The sequence below is a fragment of the Aulonocara stuartgranti genome (assembly GCF_965226115.1).
Source record: "Aulonocara stuartgranti genome assembly, chromosome: 18".
NCBI classification, from domain to species: Eukaryota; Metazoa; Chordata; class Actinopteri; order Cichliformes; family Cichlidae; genus Aulonocara; species Aulonocara stuartgranti.
The window spans coordinates 15,866,633-15,886,666 of record NC_138954.1 but is presented as its reverse complement, the minus strand read 5'-3'; the positions used below and the strand labels follow the sequence as shown (position 1 = coordinate 15,886,666).

The following is a 20,034-nucleotide window of genomic DNA, read 5'->3' as shown; positions in this document are numbered from 1 at the left end:
AAAACAAAACAAAAACTCGAGTATCGAAAAAGTTTAAATGAACCACAAAAACCACTGGATTCAGTGGAGTATAATTATCTGCAGTGAGTCAACAGTGTATTTGGATTCAAAATAAAGCTCAGTGATCTCATTAGTACTATCTCAGACCATGAAAAAGTTCTATCAAAAACACAACATAAAGCGAGTTCCAATCATGACGGCAAAGACGCAAGCATTTTTGAGCAAAACACTACAGCTTCGAAGTGGCTTGAACTTTGTACTGATCTCCCAGAAAGTTGAATGTAGGGACAATTCCTTTGCCAAAATTAATATACTTTATCCTCAAGCTAAACTCAGTGGGCAATAAAAAATGCATCCCAACAGCTTTGATTACTTTCAGAAGTTTGTTAAAACTGAATTGTTGAAATCCTGTCTATACACGAGCCCCATCTATGCATTTTGGCTTTTTACATGCATTTACACTTGAACTAGACACTGCAGATTTTAGCTTTCAGTATCGAAGGTGTGCATTTTTATCTTCTTTTTCAACATCAGACTGTCCCCGTGTTATTGTTTAAAAGGCTTATGAAAAGCCAACATTTCTGTGGAGTTGGGGTTATATCCAGTTTACGCTAATAAGACAACAGTCGAAGAGAAAGGATTATTAATGATCTGCAAGAAATTATCATTGGCCAGAATGTTTGTTTTTTTACTTTTTTTTAGCAATAAACAAAAAATAAATCCACAAGACCAAAAGTTCCAAAGCAACCACTCAATGCATGGAGGTAAACAGACACTACATAAACTAGCTATGAGCTTTTTTTTTTTCAAATCAAGAAGAGTTTTTGATTTAATATAAATGAATGTTTATAAATATATGTTAGGTGAAGCTGGCTCAAAATTCAGTCTGCACAATTGTTAAATATATATATTTTTGTGAGTAATTTCTTTGGTGAAGGTGAGTAAAAATGCATCAACATCTTAGCTATTCCTAGAACTGTACTCTACTGCACAGCTGCCTCTGATGTGCCTGGAATCTGCTGGAGCCACTCTTCCAGCTTGGGCGTTATTGGTCTTATTGCTCCTATCATTGTGGGGCCACTTTGGTCTTTACCTTTCACATCTGCTCCAGTTGTTCCTTCAGCCCCTGTTACTTCCCTGTTTTTTGTGCTTTTCTAGCCACTAGTCAGATTACTTGATGTCAACCCCTTCTTCAATCAGTCCATGATATATCCAATGCAGTGGCTTGGTATTCCATGATAGTTTCTCATCACTGTTGTGTCTTCAGATATCTGAGGAAATCTTAGAGCAGCTTATCCCTGGGGTCATCTTTCTAAAGCATTCATTGATTTTTCATCTTTCTTCCTGGATTCTGGCTCTGCTCTCCTACTTTCTGTTGGCTGTAAAGCCTCCGCGTGTTGGACTTTGGGTAAAAAGCACCATATGTTGTAAGGAGTTTTTATGTCTTGACATCAGTGGCATTTATGTTCTCCTGTGGCCAGCTTATTATTCCAGTTGAGTAACAGTCTGATGAGTGGTAGGTCATATGTATTGATAGTTCAGCTCTTATTCCTACTGCTACCTTCTCAGGATCTATCTTACCTACTGAGATATTTGACTGGGGTTGATCTTCATGGATCTTTATTGCGGACCCTGTTGGCTTATAGGATACCCATGTATTTGTAGCTGTCCTGTATATCTGCTATTATACCTTCTGATATCTTAACCCCTTCAGCCTTGATCACGATACCTCTCTTTGCAATTTTCCAGCCACACCTATCCAGCCAAATGGCCTCAAATGTTGTCTTCCACTGAGTTCCTGATTGATGTTATGAACACACTTTACCTTGTATAGTGCCAAATACTCCACTATCAACGTGTGGGGCATTGAGTCGTAGGTTTTCTTGTAGTCCAACCAGACAGTGCTGAGATTAGTCTTCCTGGTCTTACAGCCCTGGTGTAGTGCTCTATTAACCAGCAGTTGGTGTTTTGGCCTTCTGGTATTATTTTCAATGCCTTCTGAGCTGTGCTTATATGTTAACTCATGTCAAGCCTACTCAGCTTGGTTGCTATGATGCCTTAGAGGAGCTTCCATGTTTTAGAGAGAGAGCTAGTTGGCATGGTAGTTTCATGGTGTCATAAACTTGCAGGGATCTTTCATGATTGTGTTAGCAAGTCAAGATGAGTACCTGCTACTAGCAGCCTGCTTCTTTGTGTTGCCAGGTGTTTGTTGATGAAGTACCACTTCTTCAGCCAGTTGGTGTGGATATCAGATCCTGGTGCTATCAGCATTTCATTCTTGAGACACCTTATAAGATTTTTGCCTTTGTGTTGTTAACTGGTTCTTTTTCTGGGAGGTTGCTGCTGGATCTTTGGCAAACAGACCATTTATTCTCTTGGCCTTTGCTTCTCTGGTGTATCTCTTCAGCCTAGTCACCATAGTTATAAGCCTTTGCTTGGTAGTTTGTAGAGCCCCCAATTATGGACATTTTTTGTCATTCCCATCCATCCAGTACCCACATCTCATAACTTTTATAACATCCTTTCAAGTTTCCCTGATTTTGGCTTCCAGCCTACCTTTCCATAAGGGCTTTCTCTATATGCATTCCTGATCTTATACCCAAGTGTATCTAGGATTACTGTAGCAGTGGCATATATGAGCTCATTGGTTACAGTGATTTCATATTTAAAAATACTACCAAAATTGTGGGTAAAACCTTAACAACCATGAAAGCAGAAGAAACTCTGAAACAAAATTTCTATAACTATTATTAGAATTATTTTAGGCCAAACTTCACATGACTTTAAAAGCACTGGACACATATTCTGTGTTATTTCAGTTCAGTGTTTGCAGATGTTTTCACTGTCAACATAGAACCTCTCATCACAACTCTGGCAGTGTTTTCAGTGGGAACCATATTAATTTTTCTATAAGTTCAGAGACATCCAATAATGCTTCTCTGTTAGACAATCCCTGTGCGAAGATAAGGGTTTTTTTTAGGTAATGGTCATAAGTAAGGCTTTCCATTCCAGATCACACTTCATCACATGAATGATAAATACTACACATATAATATTTACTCTGGTTGCTGTGAAACGTCTCAATTTTAGGAATACAGCTGAATGTTTGTTTTATGTACTTGTTTTGGTCATTTGCCATTCTTTACACCATAGGCTAACATTCACTTCCTTGTTGTTGGCATGTGCTCAAAATTTGATCCCAAGGGCTTTTGGACTTTCCTGCATGTTTTTTCTTCACAAAATAGTAAGGTTCTAGAAAATTATAACTTCGCTGAATCTAGTGTTTAATGGGCTGTCTACTATCTGGAAAAAACATGAATATGTTACTTTTGACATATTGCGCCGCATGAATGTTTTAGCGGATGAGGTTCCTGGATATTATAAACTCTATGAGTCAGTGCCACTCCTCTTCAACTGTGCAATTTGCATTTGATGATAAAAACCACAAACCACAAGACTGGTTGTCCTTTGGAAATGCTCGCAGACCACATTCTGACTTAAAGCAGCATTTAGTTCCTAATTATACCCTGCTCTGGTCGTAAGCCTGAAGAACAGCACTTTTGTCCTTGATGGAAACATTGTGTGTACTCCGAGAGGCTGCACACAAGGCAGATAGCTGTGACTGTTGTTCTCACAAATTAAAAAGGGATCATTCTTGCATTATATAAGTGATTTAATACAGCAACTACAGACTGTTGCTTTAGCAAAGCAATATAAATGCATTATTTTAATTTTCATCAAAAGCTTAAAAACAACTAATGGTTATGCAACAGTCAAATGCAGTAGACATTTCATAATGTCTTAACGGATGTCACAAAGCAACTGATGAAACAAACAAAACAACGCTCACAGGTCACTGGGCCTCAATAGCAGAATGATGCACTGCCATAAATGCAACTTTATGCATGAAATAAGAGGATTATAGGTTAAAATATACATTTTAAAGTAGATTTAAAACCCATAAAAGGCTTATTTTGGATGTGTTTTTTCAGACCTTACATATGTGGCTTTATAGTGCAGATCGGCATTAATGGATTATGAGACCATCTCAGTCACAGCTTGGCATTACAGCTATTACCCCTTTAAATAACATCAGCTGATGTAAAACATTAGTAGGGATTAAATGCATGACTGAAAACAGGCTTCAATCAGTCAAAACTGATTATTCCATTTTTGTCATCTGTAACAGTAATGAATGATGTCAGGTTTGTGGGTCAATCCAATCATATACCTGCAAATAGCCTTGCCCTACAGTAATTGTAAAAACTAACTATGTGAGGTTGCAGAAAGTAGGATTATGCAATATTTATTACCATGGACAGACTCATCCATTTTTAAATGAGACTCCCCACAAAACTACATACTTTAGCAAGAATAAAAGTCACAGGTTAAACTTTGAAACATCTCAAAACTTTCTAAAGGTAAGTTTATTCAGGCATTTATGAAAACGTTTCATCAATGAATGATGACAGTGAGAATACTCAGATGAGTTGTCCAGCTGTCCAGTGAGTGTTTTTCATTCAAGTCAACTCACTCATATCAGCATCTTTTCTACTGCTATATTTGTTTTGCTGCTTGATCCCATAATTAACAGTGAATTCACATAATACGCAGAGCCTTGTCTATCTCGCTGTCAATATTATGCCTACAGGGAGTTTTTCAATTAGTATCACAAAGCCAACTTTTACAATTCCAAATGAGTGTGAAACACCACTGAGCAATCTCAGCATGCATGCTGCATGTAATGCAGACAATGTGTCAACACCAAACAATGTAATACTGTCTGTTTAACACAGTCAGTTAGGGCTGGGTAAAGGAGGAGACAGACAGACAGACAGACAGACAGACAGATATATTGAGGCAAGAAAGCTTTGTCTTGGTGAAAAGGGTAAGACAGCTTATCCTTTTAATAAGACTAAAAGTAATTTATGGACATGCTAGAATTTTCACAGTCTACCTTGAATAACTGAATTATTATAATTTTAGTGAGGAAGGGGATGAATACAAAAAGACAACACATATAGAGGACAGCACTTCAATCAGCCCCTTTCCACTGTTAACCAAAGGGACACCAAGGGGCCCGCTGCCCGCTGCCCGCTAAGAACTAGGACAAGGGCACTTTTTGCATAAGACCCCTCATCATAACTGCCTTCCCAATAAAAAGCTCCAAAATTGTGGACTAATTGGACATAGCTTAATCACCCAAGGTGTCTCTCTTTGCCTGTTAATATTGCACTCTTCTGATTTGCTGAAGGGGGCCACTTAGAGTGAACCTCTTGCAGATGGTCACCTTGATTGAAGTGCTTTTCAGGGCAGTCAATAATTTCAAATCAAAAGCAAAGGAAAAGTCATGCTCTCAAATTGAATAGAACCACACAGGGTGTAAGAATTATACTCCACGCTAATAAAATAACAATCAATATCAAATACGTATTCAGAATGTAATTAACACCTATGTAACCACACTAAATGCAGTGGAATTATTTCTAGATCAAGACTACATAATGTGCATTTTTTCATATTTCTGCATTTATACAATGATAATAATCAAATCTGACAGCAGTAAATTTTCATGACCTGCAATATGATAATTAAAATAATCTTGTGTTGCATATACAGTTGTAAGAGTTGAAATAAAAACTGACAAGGCTTCCAGGAAAAATACCTATACAGCAAAAACACAAACTATTAAGAAAGACTGAATAAAATTCAAACTGCATTTTCAATAAAGCCGTAATTCATACTCCTGAATTTTCTAAATACATTAAAACATTTATCTAATTTCTCAAATTTTAACTTCACTAGAAAATGCCTGAATGGGTTTTCTGATTCTATAAAACCTTTAAATGAAATGCAGATATATTTTATTGCGGACTTATTGGCGATAAACATATACAGAGGATCTCTTTAGTAAAACATTTAAGGATTTAATGTATTTTTTAAACACTAACATTAATGCACGTGAATAAGATGCACTTTATTTAGCAGGGAAAATTAAAGCAGACACAGGCTACACTGTTTGTGCTGTACTCCAGCTGAGAGGCCTGCAGCTGACCTGTCAGCATGAGCCGTCCACACTTTCTTACAAGGCCAATGGTGCTGAGGCCTTCGAACCACGCTCCTGTTTCACTAAACATTACTTGAAACTGTGAATAAAAGGTCGGTGGCAAAACAGAAAAAAGTCAGGATTGTCATGGTGCTGAGTTTTTGTCAAGTAATGGTTTAATTTGTCTAATTATATGTTTTCTTTTGAAAGCATTACTTTAGGTCTGTTTGTGCTTGAGCGTGTATGTGTGCGACTGCAGGTTTTCTCTCTCTTCCTGTCCTTTGTCGGCTTATCTGTTCATCTGCATGTGTTCCTACTTTAAGTGGTGATTATACTCTGTTGTGAACATGGGAAGCTGGAGGTCTTGTGATACTTCACTAAAGCCTGACTGAATGGCACTTATCTAATAGCTGAATTTTAATGTAAACACGAGTTGTTACGGTCACAGAAAATTTGGTAGCATGTGGATGTCCCCTCATAACCTAGGACTCGCTGTTTGATAACATCACTTGGACCAAAGTGAACCATAGCAGACTCACAAACATGGGTGCAGATTTAGCTTAGTTGGATGTGCAGCCAACCATATGGCACGTGGCCGAGAGCAGCCGGCCCGGATTCGAGTCCGACCTGCAGCCCTTTTATCTACTGTATTTCGTTATCCTGTACATGTTCATACATGTGTAATGACAATTAAGTTTGAATCCTAAAGCTAACTATAACATACCTTTTAGTTGCTGCATGGTTGTTTCTGTTCATCTGGACGTAGCGTTTTCAGTGGGAGAAACTGAAAACGCTACGTCCAGATGAACAGAATGAACCTTTTGGGATTGCTGTAATATTATTCTCACTGCATTGTTATGTGTTTTATATATATTGCAATGACAAAACTCATCATTCAGTTATGAGCTCGACTTCAACGCTAGTTTACTGACTTTGTAAAAGAATATGTGAAAAATAAACAGATCCAAGAATATCATTTCCCTGAATTTGTGCTTACTATTAGAATAGCCAAAGTCCACGGGTCATACATAAAAAAATGAAAATCTATTAACATTTTTAACCAAACTTTTTGACTTAGACTCATTACAGCCCAGTCTGAGACTCATTACTGCACTTTTCTGTCATCCTGTCACACACAAGCCACAAGTGAAGATTGGCAATAACAAAAGTAAAAGCATGTGGCCAAGAAAGAGACACTCTTCGAGGTTTTCATTGGTGTAAACTCACTTGAACACATGTTTTAAAAAGCTTACAAAGAAAAGCTGGTTTAATTGCTGCAAAGTAAGCACGAAACTGAACTCTGACGAGATCAACCCCATGTAGCATTTTGTCACTGACAAACTGTTCTTTCAGTCAGGATTGGAGCAATAATCAATCTAAATATCAAATTGGTACTTCACCAGAAAACAGCAATAGAAAGTAAAAATAAGCTAATAGAGATAAAAGCAACAGCTGTGCTGCACATAAAGAAATATATATTTTTGACCACTTTATTTTTAAGGAGACAGCCACTCAGTCCAGTTCTGAACCTTCGAACCTTAAACTAAGTTTGAATTGTTGCACAATGGGAAAAGGCTCACATCTTTGAATTAAAATGCACCTACTGTTGCAGTGCAGTGATGAATTAAAGGACAGCTGATCCTTTGCATATCAATACTGTTTTCAGAGTTTTTCTCTCTAGCTGATATCGATCCCTTTCAAATTCATCCCAGACAAAACAACGTCTGTCCTGTCATATGCTCTAAACTGAAACCAATATTTTCCATTGCAGATCAGATAAGCTTAATTGCCCCCCCAGAAACCTTAAAACTTACATTTTTATCTTTAAAAAGCACCCGTCTGATTTACTATTGAACTCCGCTAAAAGACAGACAATAACAACGGGTAAATCTTATTCATTATAGGTATGCTTCTTTCTTGTCAAAAATCGGATAGTTATTCAGTCAGTGTATTGTGTTTGTAATGGCTAATGTAGCTTAAAGCAGTGAGTAAGAGCACGCTAAATAAATGATGTAGACCCTAATGTCTACATCATTTATTTCTCACTATAATAAACAGCCTTCCTTGCCCATCAGGTCAGCTCAATACAATCAGCTATCACTCCAAATGCTTGTATGGGAGTATGTATGATTGAATGCAAGACTGAGACTAACCCTTACCCTCGACAAAAACAATACTGCCACACTTGTTGGTTTATTTTGTTTTCTCTTTGTTGTAAAAATGGCTGGTTGAAATATATGTTTCTTACTTAAATAATTGCTTGTTTGTTTGTTTTTTTTACAAAGAAACACAATTTCCCACGAGAGAGGACACGTGCATATCTCTTTAAAATGAGATAGAATTGAAATGATTTTATGAAAAGAAGGTAAATTTATTACCTTCATTTATTTTTGATGTATTTTAAATCTTCATTGCATCATGTTTAAAGTATAGTATAGCATTTCTGTAGCCATGAATACAGCTACATCACACAAGGACATTTTGTATAAATACACTTCGAATATGGAACAATAAAGCTCTGAATAATAGTCAGTATATATGGAGATCATACACCATGCTACATGTTTAAGGATTACATTTTAAATATTGCATCCATTGAAGTTAGTCCACATATGGATGCAGACAGTTCAATGACTGAGTGCCAACTATGCACCATCATCCGCTGTGGGACTCATACAGTGCACTAATTCAATATTTTTGGTGTCTTTGCAATTTTAAATATTTAATAGTAACTGAATCCACCAAAATAAAACAACAAATAATTGTAATAAAAAAACTGCCTGTTCCAATAAAATAACCCAAATTATATAAAAAAAAATATTTTAAATGTAATTAATTTTTGCAATATTTTATTTCTATTCATTACATTAATAGGGCCACATTAATCACAGTCTAGCAAAGAGAGACACAGTGAACCTTAACCAATGAGCAATAAGCTATAATGCTGGAAGAAGAATTCATGCAAAATAATTTGTGACAAAACTTGAAATTAATCATGTGTCTGACCTTCACTACACAATGAACGGTACTTTTTGTAAATGTCAGTCTGAAAACATTCATTAAATCTCTCCACGACCAACAAGTATCTTATACGAAGCACTCAAACTTGAGATCTGTGATGACTCAAACTATAACTTTTTAACCGCATTGAGAGGGGCTTGTCTTTAAATGCCACCAATTTAACACAGAGAAAAACCCATCCACCCACTGTTATCTGAATTTAAATTGGCTGAGATTTCCCTCTGTACTGCAGTGTAAGGATTTTTTACTTATTGCTGGAAAATCTGGAGCTGTGAACTGCATACTTACAAACCCATAAGCCCCTGAGTTTTGCAATGAAACTAATAAAGGTCCTTTTAAGAAATCCAGCCTCCTCTTAGCCATAAGCCATGTGCCAGGGGAGTATTCCTACCCAAAATTTGAACCGCTTCCAAATTACGCAAACAACTGAATCACGTGTGAAATCCTACTCTCTGTGCCCACAGTAATTAAGGAATTGACTTGGAACTGTCTACCGACCTAATTTGTTGTTGCATTTAAAAGGACAGAATGAGACTGGAAGAGTCTGTATATTTGAAATTCAATCCGTTCGCTAACAGTGGGGGTAGGGCTGAGCTGAACTGTCGGTCAATGGCAAAGGCATCTGCATAGCTGAGAATTTTCACATGTCAACTCAACGGAGGTGCTCTGGGATTCCAAGCATATTGCCCGCAAAGAAGTCTGCACCACAATATTGATACAGCGGGTAACTGATGAAAAAAGACTGCATAGGACTCAAACTCGTCACAGAGCTGACAATCAATCAGCGTGTCCCTGACTTCTAGCAATGTTGAGATTATAATACACTGTTGGTCTTAGGTCCAACAATTTCTAGTTCCAATGCTTAAATAAAAAAAATGTTCATATTGGTCATTCTCAAGACTGTTTGCATTTGAATTTTGCACAGACTTAATCTTATCAGAAACCGACACGAGAGAAAAGACTATCGCAATGAATTAGAGTACTTCAAAGATTCAGCTTCTCTTTGATAAGCATCACCACAGTGCATGATGCTGTTAGTCAGCTGAAACTCCACAGGAAAAAATTATTAGAGGTTTTTCTGCTAAATTGTTAAATGCAATTGGGTGAAGCATCACTGACATCACCAGCTGGTTTCTCGTCAGTATCTTTGTATAACTGCTGCTCACTACTGTTGCTTTTGAAGAAGCATCAAGAGAAGCATCACTGAGTTTAAAGAAGCAGATTTTTACGAGTTGCCATGGTTAAACAAATGAAGCTGGAGTTTAAAAAATAATAAATAAAACAAAATGCAATGTTTTCACTACAACACCATATTTTTGTGGGTGCTAAAGTCATAGGAACATAGGAACCATCATAAGAATATCAGTGAGAAGTGTAACTTTTTTCATTGAGGTGTAAAAGTGGCATTGAGTTACACATATTCTGGCATTCTTCAAGTGGAAAAGTTAAGAAAAAAAAAAAGCAGAGGTCATGGTAAGTCAAGAAAACAACCCCTTTCCTGAGTCAAATACTGCCATGGTGTTACCTTACCATGCTGGTGAAACTGAAGACTCGCGTATTAACACATGCGTTATGGGTCTGACTCACAGGCCCTCTGAAAGCGAGCAATGCATCGGTCAATACGCCACACAGATGAATGCACTCCTGAGAGAAAGTTACAAGAATTAGATTATTCTGCAGTTATCTCAGGAGGTGGTGTCAGCTACTGAGAGTAAAACTCTCAGCGTGAGGAGAGTATGTGTGTGAAGGTTATTTTTCCCACTACAAGTTGCCTCTGTGAGGTAAATCTTGTGCTGATCGCACGAAAGTTCCGGCAAACATGCAAACTGACGACAGCAAGCGCATATAGCAACGAGCGCTTACTGAGGTTACACCTCCATACTGCTTAAATCTACAACACGTGCTGTAAAAACCAAATTACAAAACAGGATGTCTCAGATCTGCCATCCTAATCTTATTAGGATGGAGAAATTATATCCTATCCAAGTTGGGTATAAATACCCTCTGTGCACTAGAATACCCGCTCTTAAGTCCTTCAGCTTCATGTGCTACTGTTGATTTTTCAGTCCATCATGCACAATTAATGGTAAATGGCCTGTATTTATATAGCGCTTTACTAGTCCCTAAGAACCCCAAAGCGCTTTACATATCCAGTCATCCACCCATTCACACACACATTCACACACAGGTGATGGCAAGCTACATTGTAGCCACAGCCACCCTGGGGCGCACTGACAGAGGCGAGGCTGCCGGACACTGGCGCCACCGGGCCCTCTGACCACCACCAGTAGGCAAGGGGTGAAGTGTCTTGCCCATGGACACAACGACCGAGACTGTTCAAGCCGGGGCTCGAACCGGCAACCTTCCGATTACAAGGCGAACGCCCAACTCTTGAGCCACGATCGCCCCAATTACACGATTCTCTGTGTTGTTTGAGGTATAAATGTGTTATTTTTGGTGTTTTCAGTGACTCCACTCAATCAGAGTGCAGTGTCACTGAGCCATCTCCACTCAGCCTCATACTTCCAGTGGTTAGAGCATCATCCATGACTATACCTCCAACACAAGTATAAAAGCCCCTTTTCCCCCCTTTTCATTATATAAAGAAAAGGGGGGAAAAAACCATAAAGACTGTGTTCTTGTGATTTCATCATCTTGAAGCAAAGAAGCATGATGCTGAGTGTGCGCAAAACATTTTAAGGCTGTAAAAAAGCAGTGAAACATTGAATGTAAAGTAAGAATACATGCCCCAAAAACTGAAACCAAAAACTGGCCTCCTGTGGCTCTCATGAGGCTGATGATTCTGATCCTTCCCTCACTCTCTGTTGCTCACCTCACTGTATATTAAATTCAAAATCAATGTATGAAAAATTATTTGGTCACACAGTGACTCGCTCCATACTAACACCAGGTTCCAACAGCAAGAAATCCATTATTTCCCCCACTCTGTTGCTCTATAGCAAAGATCCAATGCCCAAGAGAGGAGTAATGCATTTAAACTCACTGATTAGAACAAACATTTAAGGGCTTTTTCACTAACTAGATTATATTATTTTGCCCTGTGGCCACAGACAAAAGGTAGCAATTTCAGAAGCAAGTATTAATTTGTAAAAGGTATGAAAGTGAAGCAAAAGCAGAGAGGCAGACTGAGAGCACACACAGTGCAGCACCTCGGTTAGGTGTGGGCACACAAGGCACAGTGACTGATGTTTAGAGATTTCATGTAGCACAAATAGTGCCTGGTTAGAAATTGGGTGTAACTCAGAGAGGTGCATTAAATGATCACTAGGAGCTCACTTCAGTGACAACCATTTAAAATGGCTCCTTATCTCGCCTTTAAATGCAGTTATTTTCTGCAAAGCTGCACTTCTAGTGATAAAGAGAACAAGCTAAAGTGGATCCAATATAAAAGATTCTGTGTTTGAGTGGTAGATGGTGGCACATCACAAACTCATGTGAACTCACGTGCTAGATTATTAATTAGTGTTTTGTTTGTTTGTTTGTTTTCCTCAAATGGATTTTAATGGATCCACATAGCTTGCTTGGCAGTCCTCCTTTAGCCTGTCCAGTAGTTTTTGATTCACTCATGATTAGGAGCAATTAGCAAATCCCTCCACTAAGCATAAGCTGCTGAGTTTAAACTAACTGAAAAAGTAAGATGTAAACTGTGTTAAGGCTGAATGACTTCCTACGGTTATTTTTCTGAGTGCTAAGCAGGTTAATTAATAAGCAACTTATCACAAATCCCAGTGAAAACGGATGAACTCGAGCATAACGGTAGTGCTGTAATGGATTGCTTAAAGAAGCCCCTTTGTTGTAAGCAGTAGTCATTTCTTCATTGTGTGTAAGGTTAGATAACAAAGCGTGTATCACATGATTCAGATGTAGACTGAAACTGGGTAACAAAGTTGAGTAAATTTTCATGTTAAAACCTCACTTCACTATTTAATCATTGCTGACACACCTCCTACTTTCTCTCCCCGCCATCTTGGGAAATGTAAAGGTCAGAAAGTCCAGCCGTGCATCAAACACACACACATTTCCATGCCTATCTTTGTGAGGACACTTATTGACATGATGTATTCCTTAGCTACTAATCCAAAGAGTAAAAGAATGCTGTACAGTGGCCCTGAAAGCTCATTGTACTGCAATTTGAACAAAAACCAAAGAAAAAAATATTTTAAAAAAGCAAAAAGATAACATGCAAGCAAATTAAGACAACATCTTCAATATTTCATCACATCACTGCAACATGTTTTGCTCTTCCATTGTGTTTCCTGTAATTGAAGCCTTTTATTTTATAAGTGCTGCCTCTGTGTTGGCAAATTAGTTATGATATGTTCTTGTGCTTTTCAATTTGGATTTGTTTTCTTGAGTTGCAGTGCCTTTAGATGTCAGGGCTACCTCAATAACTAAGTGTTTATATAATCACACCCCTTGCTCTAATCTACACCGCATTCCAGCTCGAACTCTAAATCCAAATCTTAACCCTCAAGTAGCCCTTTGAAAATTTGTCATCAAGAAAAAAAAGCAAGCGAGCCTTTCATCATGAAATATTCAATATATGAAGTATAAGATATATATATATATATATATATATATATATATATATATATATATATATATATATATATATATGACAGGAAGGTGGTTTTCCCATATAAAAAGGCTTCAGTCTGGCACGCGGTGGACAGTTGTCAGTGAGGTGTCCACTGACATGTGTAAATGGGCCCTGACAGGCTTTGTTGTCCCTCTCTGTCCTAATGGAGGCTAAACAGAAAAGGCATCGAGATCAAAGTCGCATCCAAACTGTTTGAACTCTCTGAGGAAATGAAATAAAATAGTGGCCGGTGAGGCCAGCATTTTCATCACACTCAGTGCACTGATGGTAATATAAGCAGAGGAACACACATGCAGACAAATATTTATACACTCACTGGCCTCTTTGTTAGGTACACCTGTTCAATTGCCCATTAATGCAAATATTCATAAATCACACGGCACCAACTCAGTGCACTTAGACATGTAAACATGGCCAAGGTAACCTGCTGAAATTCAAAGTGAGCGAAAGAATGGGGAAGAAAGTCACTATGAACGTGGTTGTTGATGGCTGACAGGCTGCTCTGAGTATTTCAGAACCTGCTGATCTAGGGGGATTTTCCTGCACAGCCGTCTCTAAAGTTTACAGAGAACGGCCTGAGAAAGAGAAAATATCCAGCGAGTGCTCCCAATAAAAATGCCTTGTTGACACCAGAGGAAAACCTGAGCTGATAGAAAGTAACTGAACCATTCATTACAACCAAGGTTCACAGAAGAGCATCTCTAAATGCGCATGTCAAAACTTGATGCATCTGGGCTAAAGCAGCAGAAGACCACACCGGGTACCACACCCACAGCTAGGAACAGAAAACTAGTGACTACTGTTCACATGGCCTCTCCAATATTGGACAATATTGTCCTGACACAATACCATTAAAGCATTGGTTACACACCACAACCTACCTGAGTAACATTCCTGAACATGTCCATTCCTTTATGACCACAGTGTATCCATCTTCTGATGGCTAATGCACCATATCACAACACTCAGATCTCAAATTGGTTTCTTGAACATGACAGTGAGTTCACTGCAATCACATGCCCTTCACAGTCACCAGATTTCAATCCAGCAGAGCAGAGAGGAAATACAAATCTGCAGCACCTGTGTGATGCTGTCATGTCAATATGGAGCAAATGTTTTCAGCACCTTGTTGAGGCAGCTGTGAAATTAAAAGGCAGTTACAGTACAAGCAAGATGTAACTAATGAAGTGGCCAGTGAGTGTATAGATGTAGACAAGCTGAGTGTGAAGAAATAACTCACACAAACTATGAACAGTTGGTGAAAACACGCAAAAAACATTGTCTCTATATAGTATAATGTCTCTATATAAATTTATCAGCATTCATTATTAATTAACAATACATAGTGAATAAATAGAATTACCACACTGGATCGGCTCTTATCTGAGAAAGTTTGGAGGCTAACTCTGTGCATGAAGCTGCATATGAAGTAGAATTAAAAGCAGCAATCAAACAGTCTGTAGTTTCAGCAGTTTTCTCTTAATGACTAAGTGAAAAGCACATTTCTGGAATAAATTTAGGAGGACGGCTCATTTCATGCATCTTCAGACACACATATATTCGCGCAAACACAGACAAGTGGGAGAAAATTATCATAAGTCATATTTGAGATCAGTCAAATGGGTGTGCAGAAATGAATTTCAATAATAAAGCCTATTTCACAGATGCAGCAGCAGTTCATTTGAATCAGTAAGGCGATATCTGCTGCCCCTAATTACCAGTGACAGATTGGGATGAGATTATCCGCCACTCTAATCTATGTTATGAATCTCTATTGAGGATGATTCAACAGAGATGGATAAAGCTACTTTGAATGATTATTGGGAAAAAGGGGGGGGGGGGATTCAGGTATTCATTGTTTGCTTTTTTGGGGGGATCAGTAACTTTAAAGTCTTTTAACTGATGACACAGGGGTACTTTATTATGAAAATGTATTTTCTGTGTGCTCTGCTCTCCTCTTGGATGCATTCGGCTGTCGACCACAACCGTGATCCCTTGATTTCAAATTGATCAACCATGTCTATGAATATCAATTGAGCTGTTCTCTGGTGAGAAAAACACAGATGTCGTTCATCTGTGGGGAATTTAAGAGTTCTGCATCAGTCAGTTCAGTTCGGTATAACTTTGAAAAATATCCTCAGGGAAATTGGCGGTCTCTGGTTTAACACAACATTGATTGAACTACTTAATCTAGAATTTTAGCCACAAGGAAAACTGCTGATTCTCTGCACAAAAAATAGGAAAAAAAAGAAACGAAAGGAAAAAAGTTTTGGCTAAAAATGTCAACAACTGATATTTTCCACACCTTGTGAAACTAGTCAAAACTGCCTTGTGCAATACTAAACATGACAGCCGTCACAGTCAGATTCTGTCCAGAGCTGACATAAACCTTGACAATGTCATGCAGATGCAGTTACAGTTTGAGTTCTTCCAGTTAGGATCCGAACACATGCAAGTCATCACAGAGGGAAAACACAGTCATGAGGTAAAAATTAAACGCTCACCAAGCTTTCCTGAAAGCAGTGCTGCCTCTTAATAAATGTAATAACCGAGTAAGTGAGGCAGGCAGTCACACTGAACAAAGGCTCTATGAGGCAGTGCTTTGTCTGTCAGCTGTCACTACAGCTTGCCTGCTACGGTGTAAAACACAATTGAGATATTCCTTGTCAGTCCCCGTATCAGCCAATTTCGTTCAGATAAAAATAGCGAGGATACGAGGATTCGCAGAGCCTCTGGGAAAGTTGTAAAACGCTGTATTTTGAAAACAGCATGTCTCAATTTTTAAAATATTCCTTCATATTCTTTCTTCAAACACAGACCCAGATTTTTCCGCTCTTAGTTTAGATTCAGTGAACATCTACATCCCGTTTGGTTACAGTCTGGAAAAAAATAAATACTTTTTTGTGGAGAGGAACACTAAGCAAACACCAAACTTAAAAACGGGTAAACACCATTCACAGACAGAGCCTTTGAACGACTCAGTGTTGAATCAGCTATAAATACACAGCTATGTTATAATTGTTTTCCTCTGCCATCTAAACCAATGAGCCTAGAGGTCCTGCGGTACAGTGATGGACCACATCACTGGGAAAATGCACTGTACCTCAGAACCTGGGCGAACTGCCTGTTGAATGCACAACAGCCTCAGCCAAAACACACAGAACCAACTTCGTGTGCTGCTCTGCCTGCACAGTGTGTTTGTGTGTGTGTGTCCCTGTGTATGCAGACATTCTAAATACAACTGTGGCAACGTTTGAAAGCTCAATACTTGATCACCGTGTTGGGCGAGTTGTTCGGCCGCTGCTGCTGCAGATGTGAATGAAAATTTCTAGCCCCATTTTGACTGCACGAGCTGCATCAGCTCATGCGGGTCAGAGCTTTTCCGAGCTTACAGCATGAAACGTGATGTAGTAAAACACAATGCTCTGCCTTTTAGGGCAGCTAGGTTACTGTGTGCTTACACAAACCCTAATTGTACTGTTAGGGTGGGAAGAAGCACTTAATGGAACAAGAGCGTAATCACTAATCACAGCTGCTTTTTGTTAGCTGCCATCCTGTTAGGGAACTGACAATATGTCTGTCATTAGTCAACCGTCTCTCTTGAAATTTCAGCTTAAATGTGTTGTTTTCTTTTCACTGAATCTGGCAAAACAGCTATGTGGTCCGATAAAGCAGCAATTTCAAGAGTTTGACTTCCAGCGCAGAGACAATTAAAGGTTTTGAGCAGATGCGAGTAAAAAGCTTTTGACAACAGAGGCACTTAGTCTCTCCTGGAGGACGCACTCTCTCCTTAACACTGAACACATTCTTCCTCAATCATGATTTGCAAAAGAAGCAATGGACAAATTTTGCGGAAATCAGAGTGAATTTTGCAGATTTCATCAATATGGGATGCAAAAAATAATCATCCTAAAGGAGGTACTTGAGTTTTACTTGGCACACAGCACATGCAGATATCTCTCTGACAACCTCTCAGTGATCTGTGCACACTTTACCAACATTAAAGCAGCATCTTGTCTATCAGGCAGGGTAAATGTGCTTATTGCATTTTTATTTTCATTTTGAAATGACTTACCAGGCATAAACCGCTGAGTAGAGAGATGAGTAGAAAGTCCAGATTGCGGAGAAGCAGAGAGGATCCCATCCCTGACCTGAGGCAACTCTACCTCCAAGAGTCCTTGCAGGGCTCAGACAGATGCTGATTGAGCTCGGATGAAATTATTTAATCTACTTAACTCTCTTCAAAGTGGAACGAGTTGTGTTTTTTCACTCCATCTGGCCTCTCGATGCTTATGATGGCTTGTGAAATCATAACTCTGTAATCGCCTCGCTCTGCCCTCGATTTAATTTCCTATAATCTACTATATGCTCCGGCTCAGTCTGCTCTCTTTATTTCTCTGCATCTGTCTCTTTTCCTCTTCTGAAATTACATCCACATGTCAGAACTATTTATGTCGCCCTAGCTCTGCGGTGGGAAGTTCAAATGATTCTTTGTAGGGAAGAAACCGACGCTGTATTTTTAGGTCTTTTAAATTTCCCCCTCAGACTAACTTAAACACTTCAGTATGGAGCTGTGCGCCTTGCGGCTTATTCCAGTATTCTTTTCCAAGCGTTAGATCAGCGTTGTACAAAAATAAGCCCGAAACGTATCATTCCATCACCAGTCGCTGCTGAATTTCACAACTTCAATCCTGTGACTCATGTCACCATCAACAACGCACGGATCTATCGTGCAGGGCGGCAGTGGAGCAGAAGGATCGCAGACAGGGTCTACTTTGTGCATTTAACAGTAAATGGCAGCCAAGTGAAAGAGCGGAGCGTGAAATTTCAAACTTTTAATAGAAGTGTCTGATTTGCGTGTTTCAACTCAATCACTGTACGCGTGTTCGCTACCCCTGGTTACCGGTCTTTTTCTTTCTTCTTCTTTTTTTCTTATAAATTAATAAAAGCACAAAACGGTAGTGTATCAGTTGTCATGTCCACAAACCGTGCCGAATTATAAATCTATCCACCGTGACAGACAGAAACGGCATGTATGGAACTCTGTGGATCTGTTTAAGCTACCGATGGTGATGTGAAAAGCTTCAGAAAGGAGGAAAAACGCCAACTTGGTCTGAATAATTTAGGCTACTTACTATCAAGAGAAACCCAAATTCACCCTGACGGACAGATAATTCGCAAACGCGTGTTTGTTCGCAGAGTAAGCGCAAAACTTGAAGTTCCTCGTGTTGAGAAAGCGTCTCCAGATGTGGCAGGAGGCAGGTCGTGCTCAGTAGTGAGTATGTGGATGGAAAAGGAGGGGGGAGGAGGAGGGGGGGCGGAAAGGAGGCAGGTAGGGTGGAGCGTAAGAGCTTTTCATTGGTGCGCTCTCTTACGTTGGAATAAACCACGGCTCCGAAATGACATATTTTCTCACCCCTCAAACAAACTCCACATTCAACAGATCGCAGGGCCTTTGCCAAACCGCTTTTTTCCCCCTGCACTCTCTCAAAAGTTGCAACTACTAGTAGGATTGGATTACTGAGACATAATGCAGGAGAGCGTGCACAATTTTCTTTTAACGAATCAAGATTTTTGTTTGGAAATGAAATAATAGAGGATTTGTGGACAGTCTCATAGCAGTTTGTCTATACTTTATACTTTATGCTTTTTCGCGAATATGTTTGTGTGACACTGTTATTTTAATCGTGCAGGCAGACATAATTATTACTATTATTGTAATGGTGATAATAATATATACAAAGTCGTTCCTAATCAAATACCTGTTTATAACTGATTATCAGGTTAAGAGACGATTAACCCTTTAGTGTCCAAATATAATACAGGCCGCCTGGTCTTATTTGGTAACTTTGGGTGTAAAAGTCCGAAATCATACATGAGTGAACGCTTTTTCCGCCGTTCTTTCAGATTAACCTCAGCTTTCAGCTTTGCAGTTGTTTTATATTACTGACTTTTAAAATTGTTTAAAGGGGGGGAAACAGTTTTTGTCTTCACGGTTATAATTAAGTGAAAACTGGTATTTAACATGAACAAAATGTTAGACAACTTGAAATATGAACTATAAATGTTTTTTGTACGTTTTTTGAGCCTTGGTCTCTCTGTTTTTCATAATGTCACTTTTATATCCCAAATGTCCAAGCGCTTTATGGACTCTGTGATAGATACTAAAGTAGTTCCTGTCCACCTGGAGACAGAGACCCACATTGACACTGATGACACATGATGACACTGCCATGCCAAACCAGGCATGAATGCATGCAAACATCACATATATGTTTTGACTATCTTCCTTGTTCCTTCCTTCCTTCACATTTCATTCTGTAATGAAATTATGTAAGTGTCCCCA

At 38.8% G+C, this 20,034-nt stretch overlaps 1 protein-coding gene across 2 annotated transcripts in view; it reads right to left on the bottom strand.

The window, feature by feature from the left end:
• pth1r (parathyroid hormone 1 receptor) overlaps window positions 1-19,030 on the bottom strand; it is a 44,471-nt gene extending 25,441 nt beyond the window's left edge. The window contains exon 1 of one of the 2 annotated variants that reach the window (XM_082513893.1): window positions 17,764-19,030. In XM_082513893.1, coding sequence (XP_082370019.1) covers window positions 17,764-17,832 — 69 coding nt within the window. In that variant the 5' untranslated portion in view covers window positions 17,833-19,030. The remainder of the gene's footprint in view (window positions 1-17,763) is intronic. The other variant, XM_082513892.1, reaches the window with a different exon arrangement.
• Window positions 19,031-20,034: the final 1,004 nt, after the last annotated feature.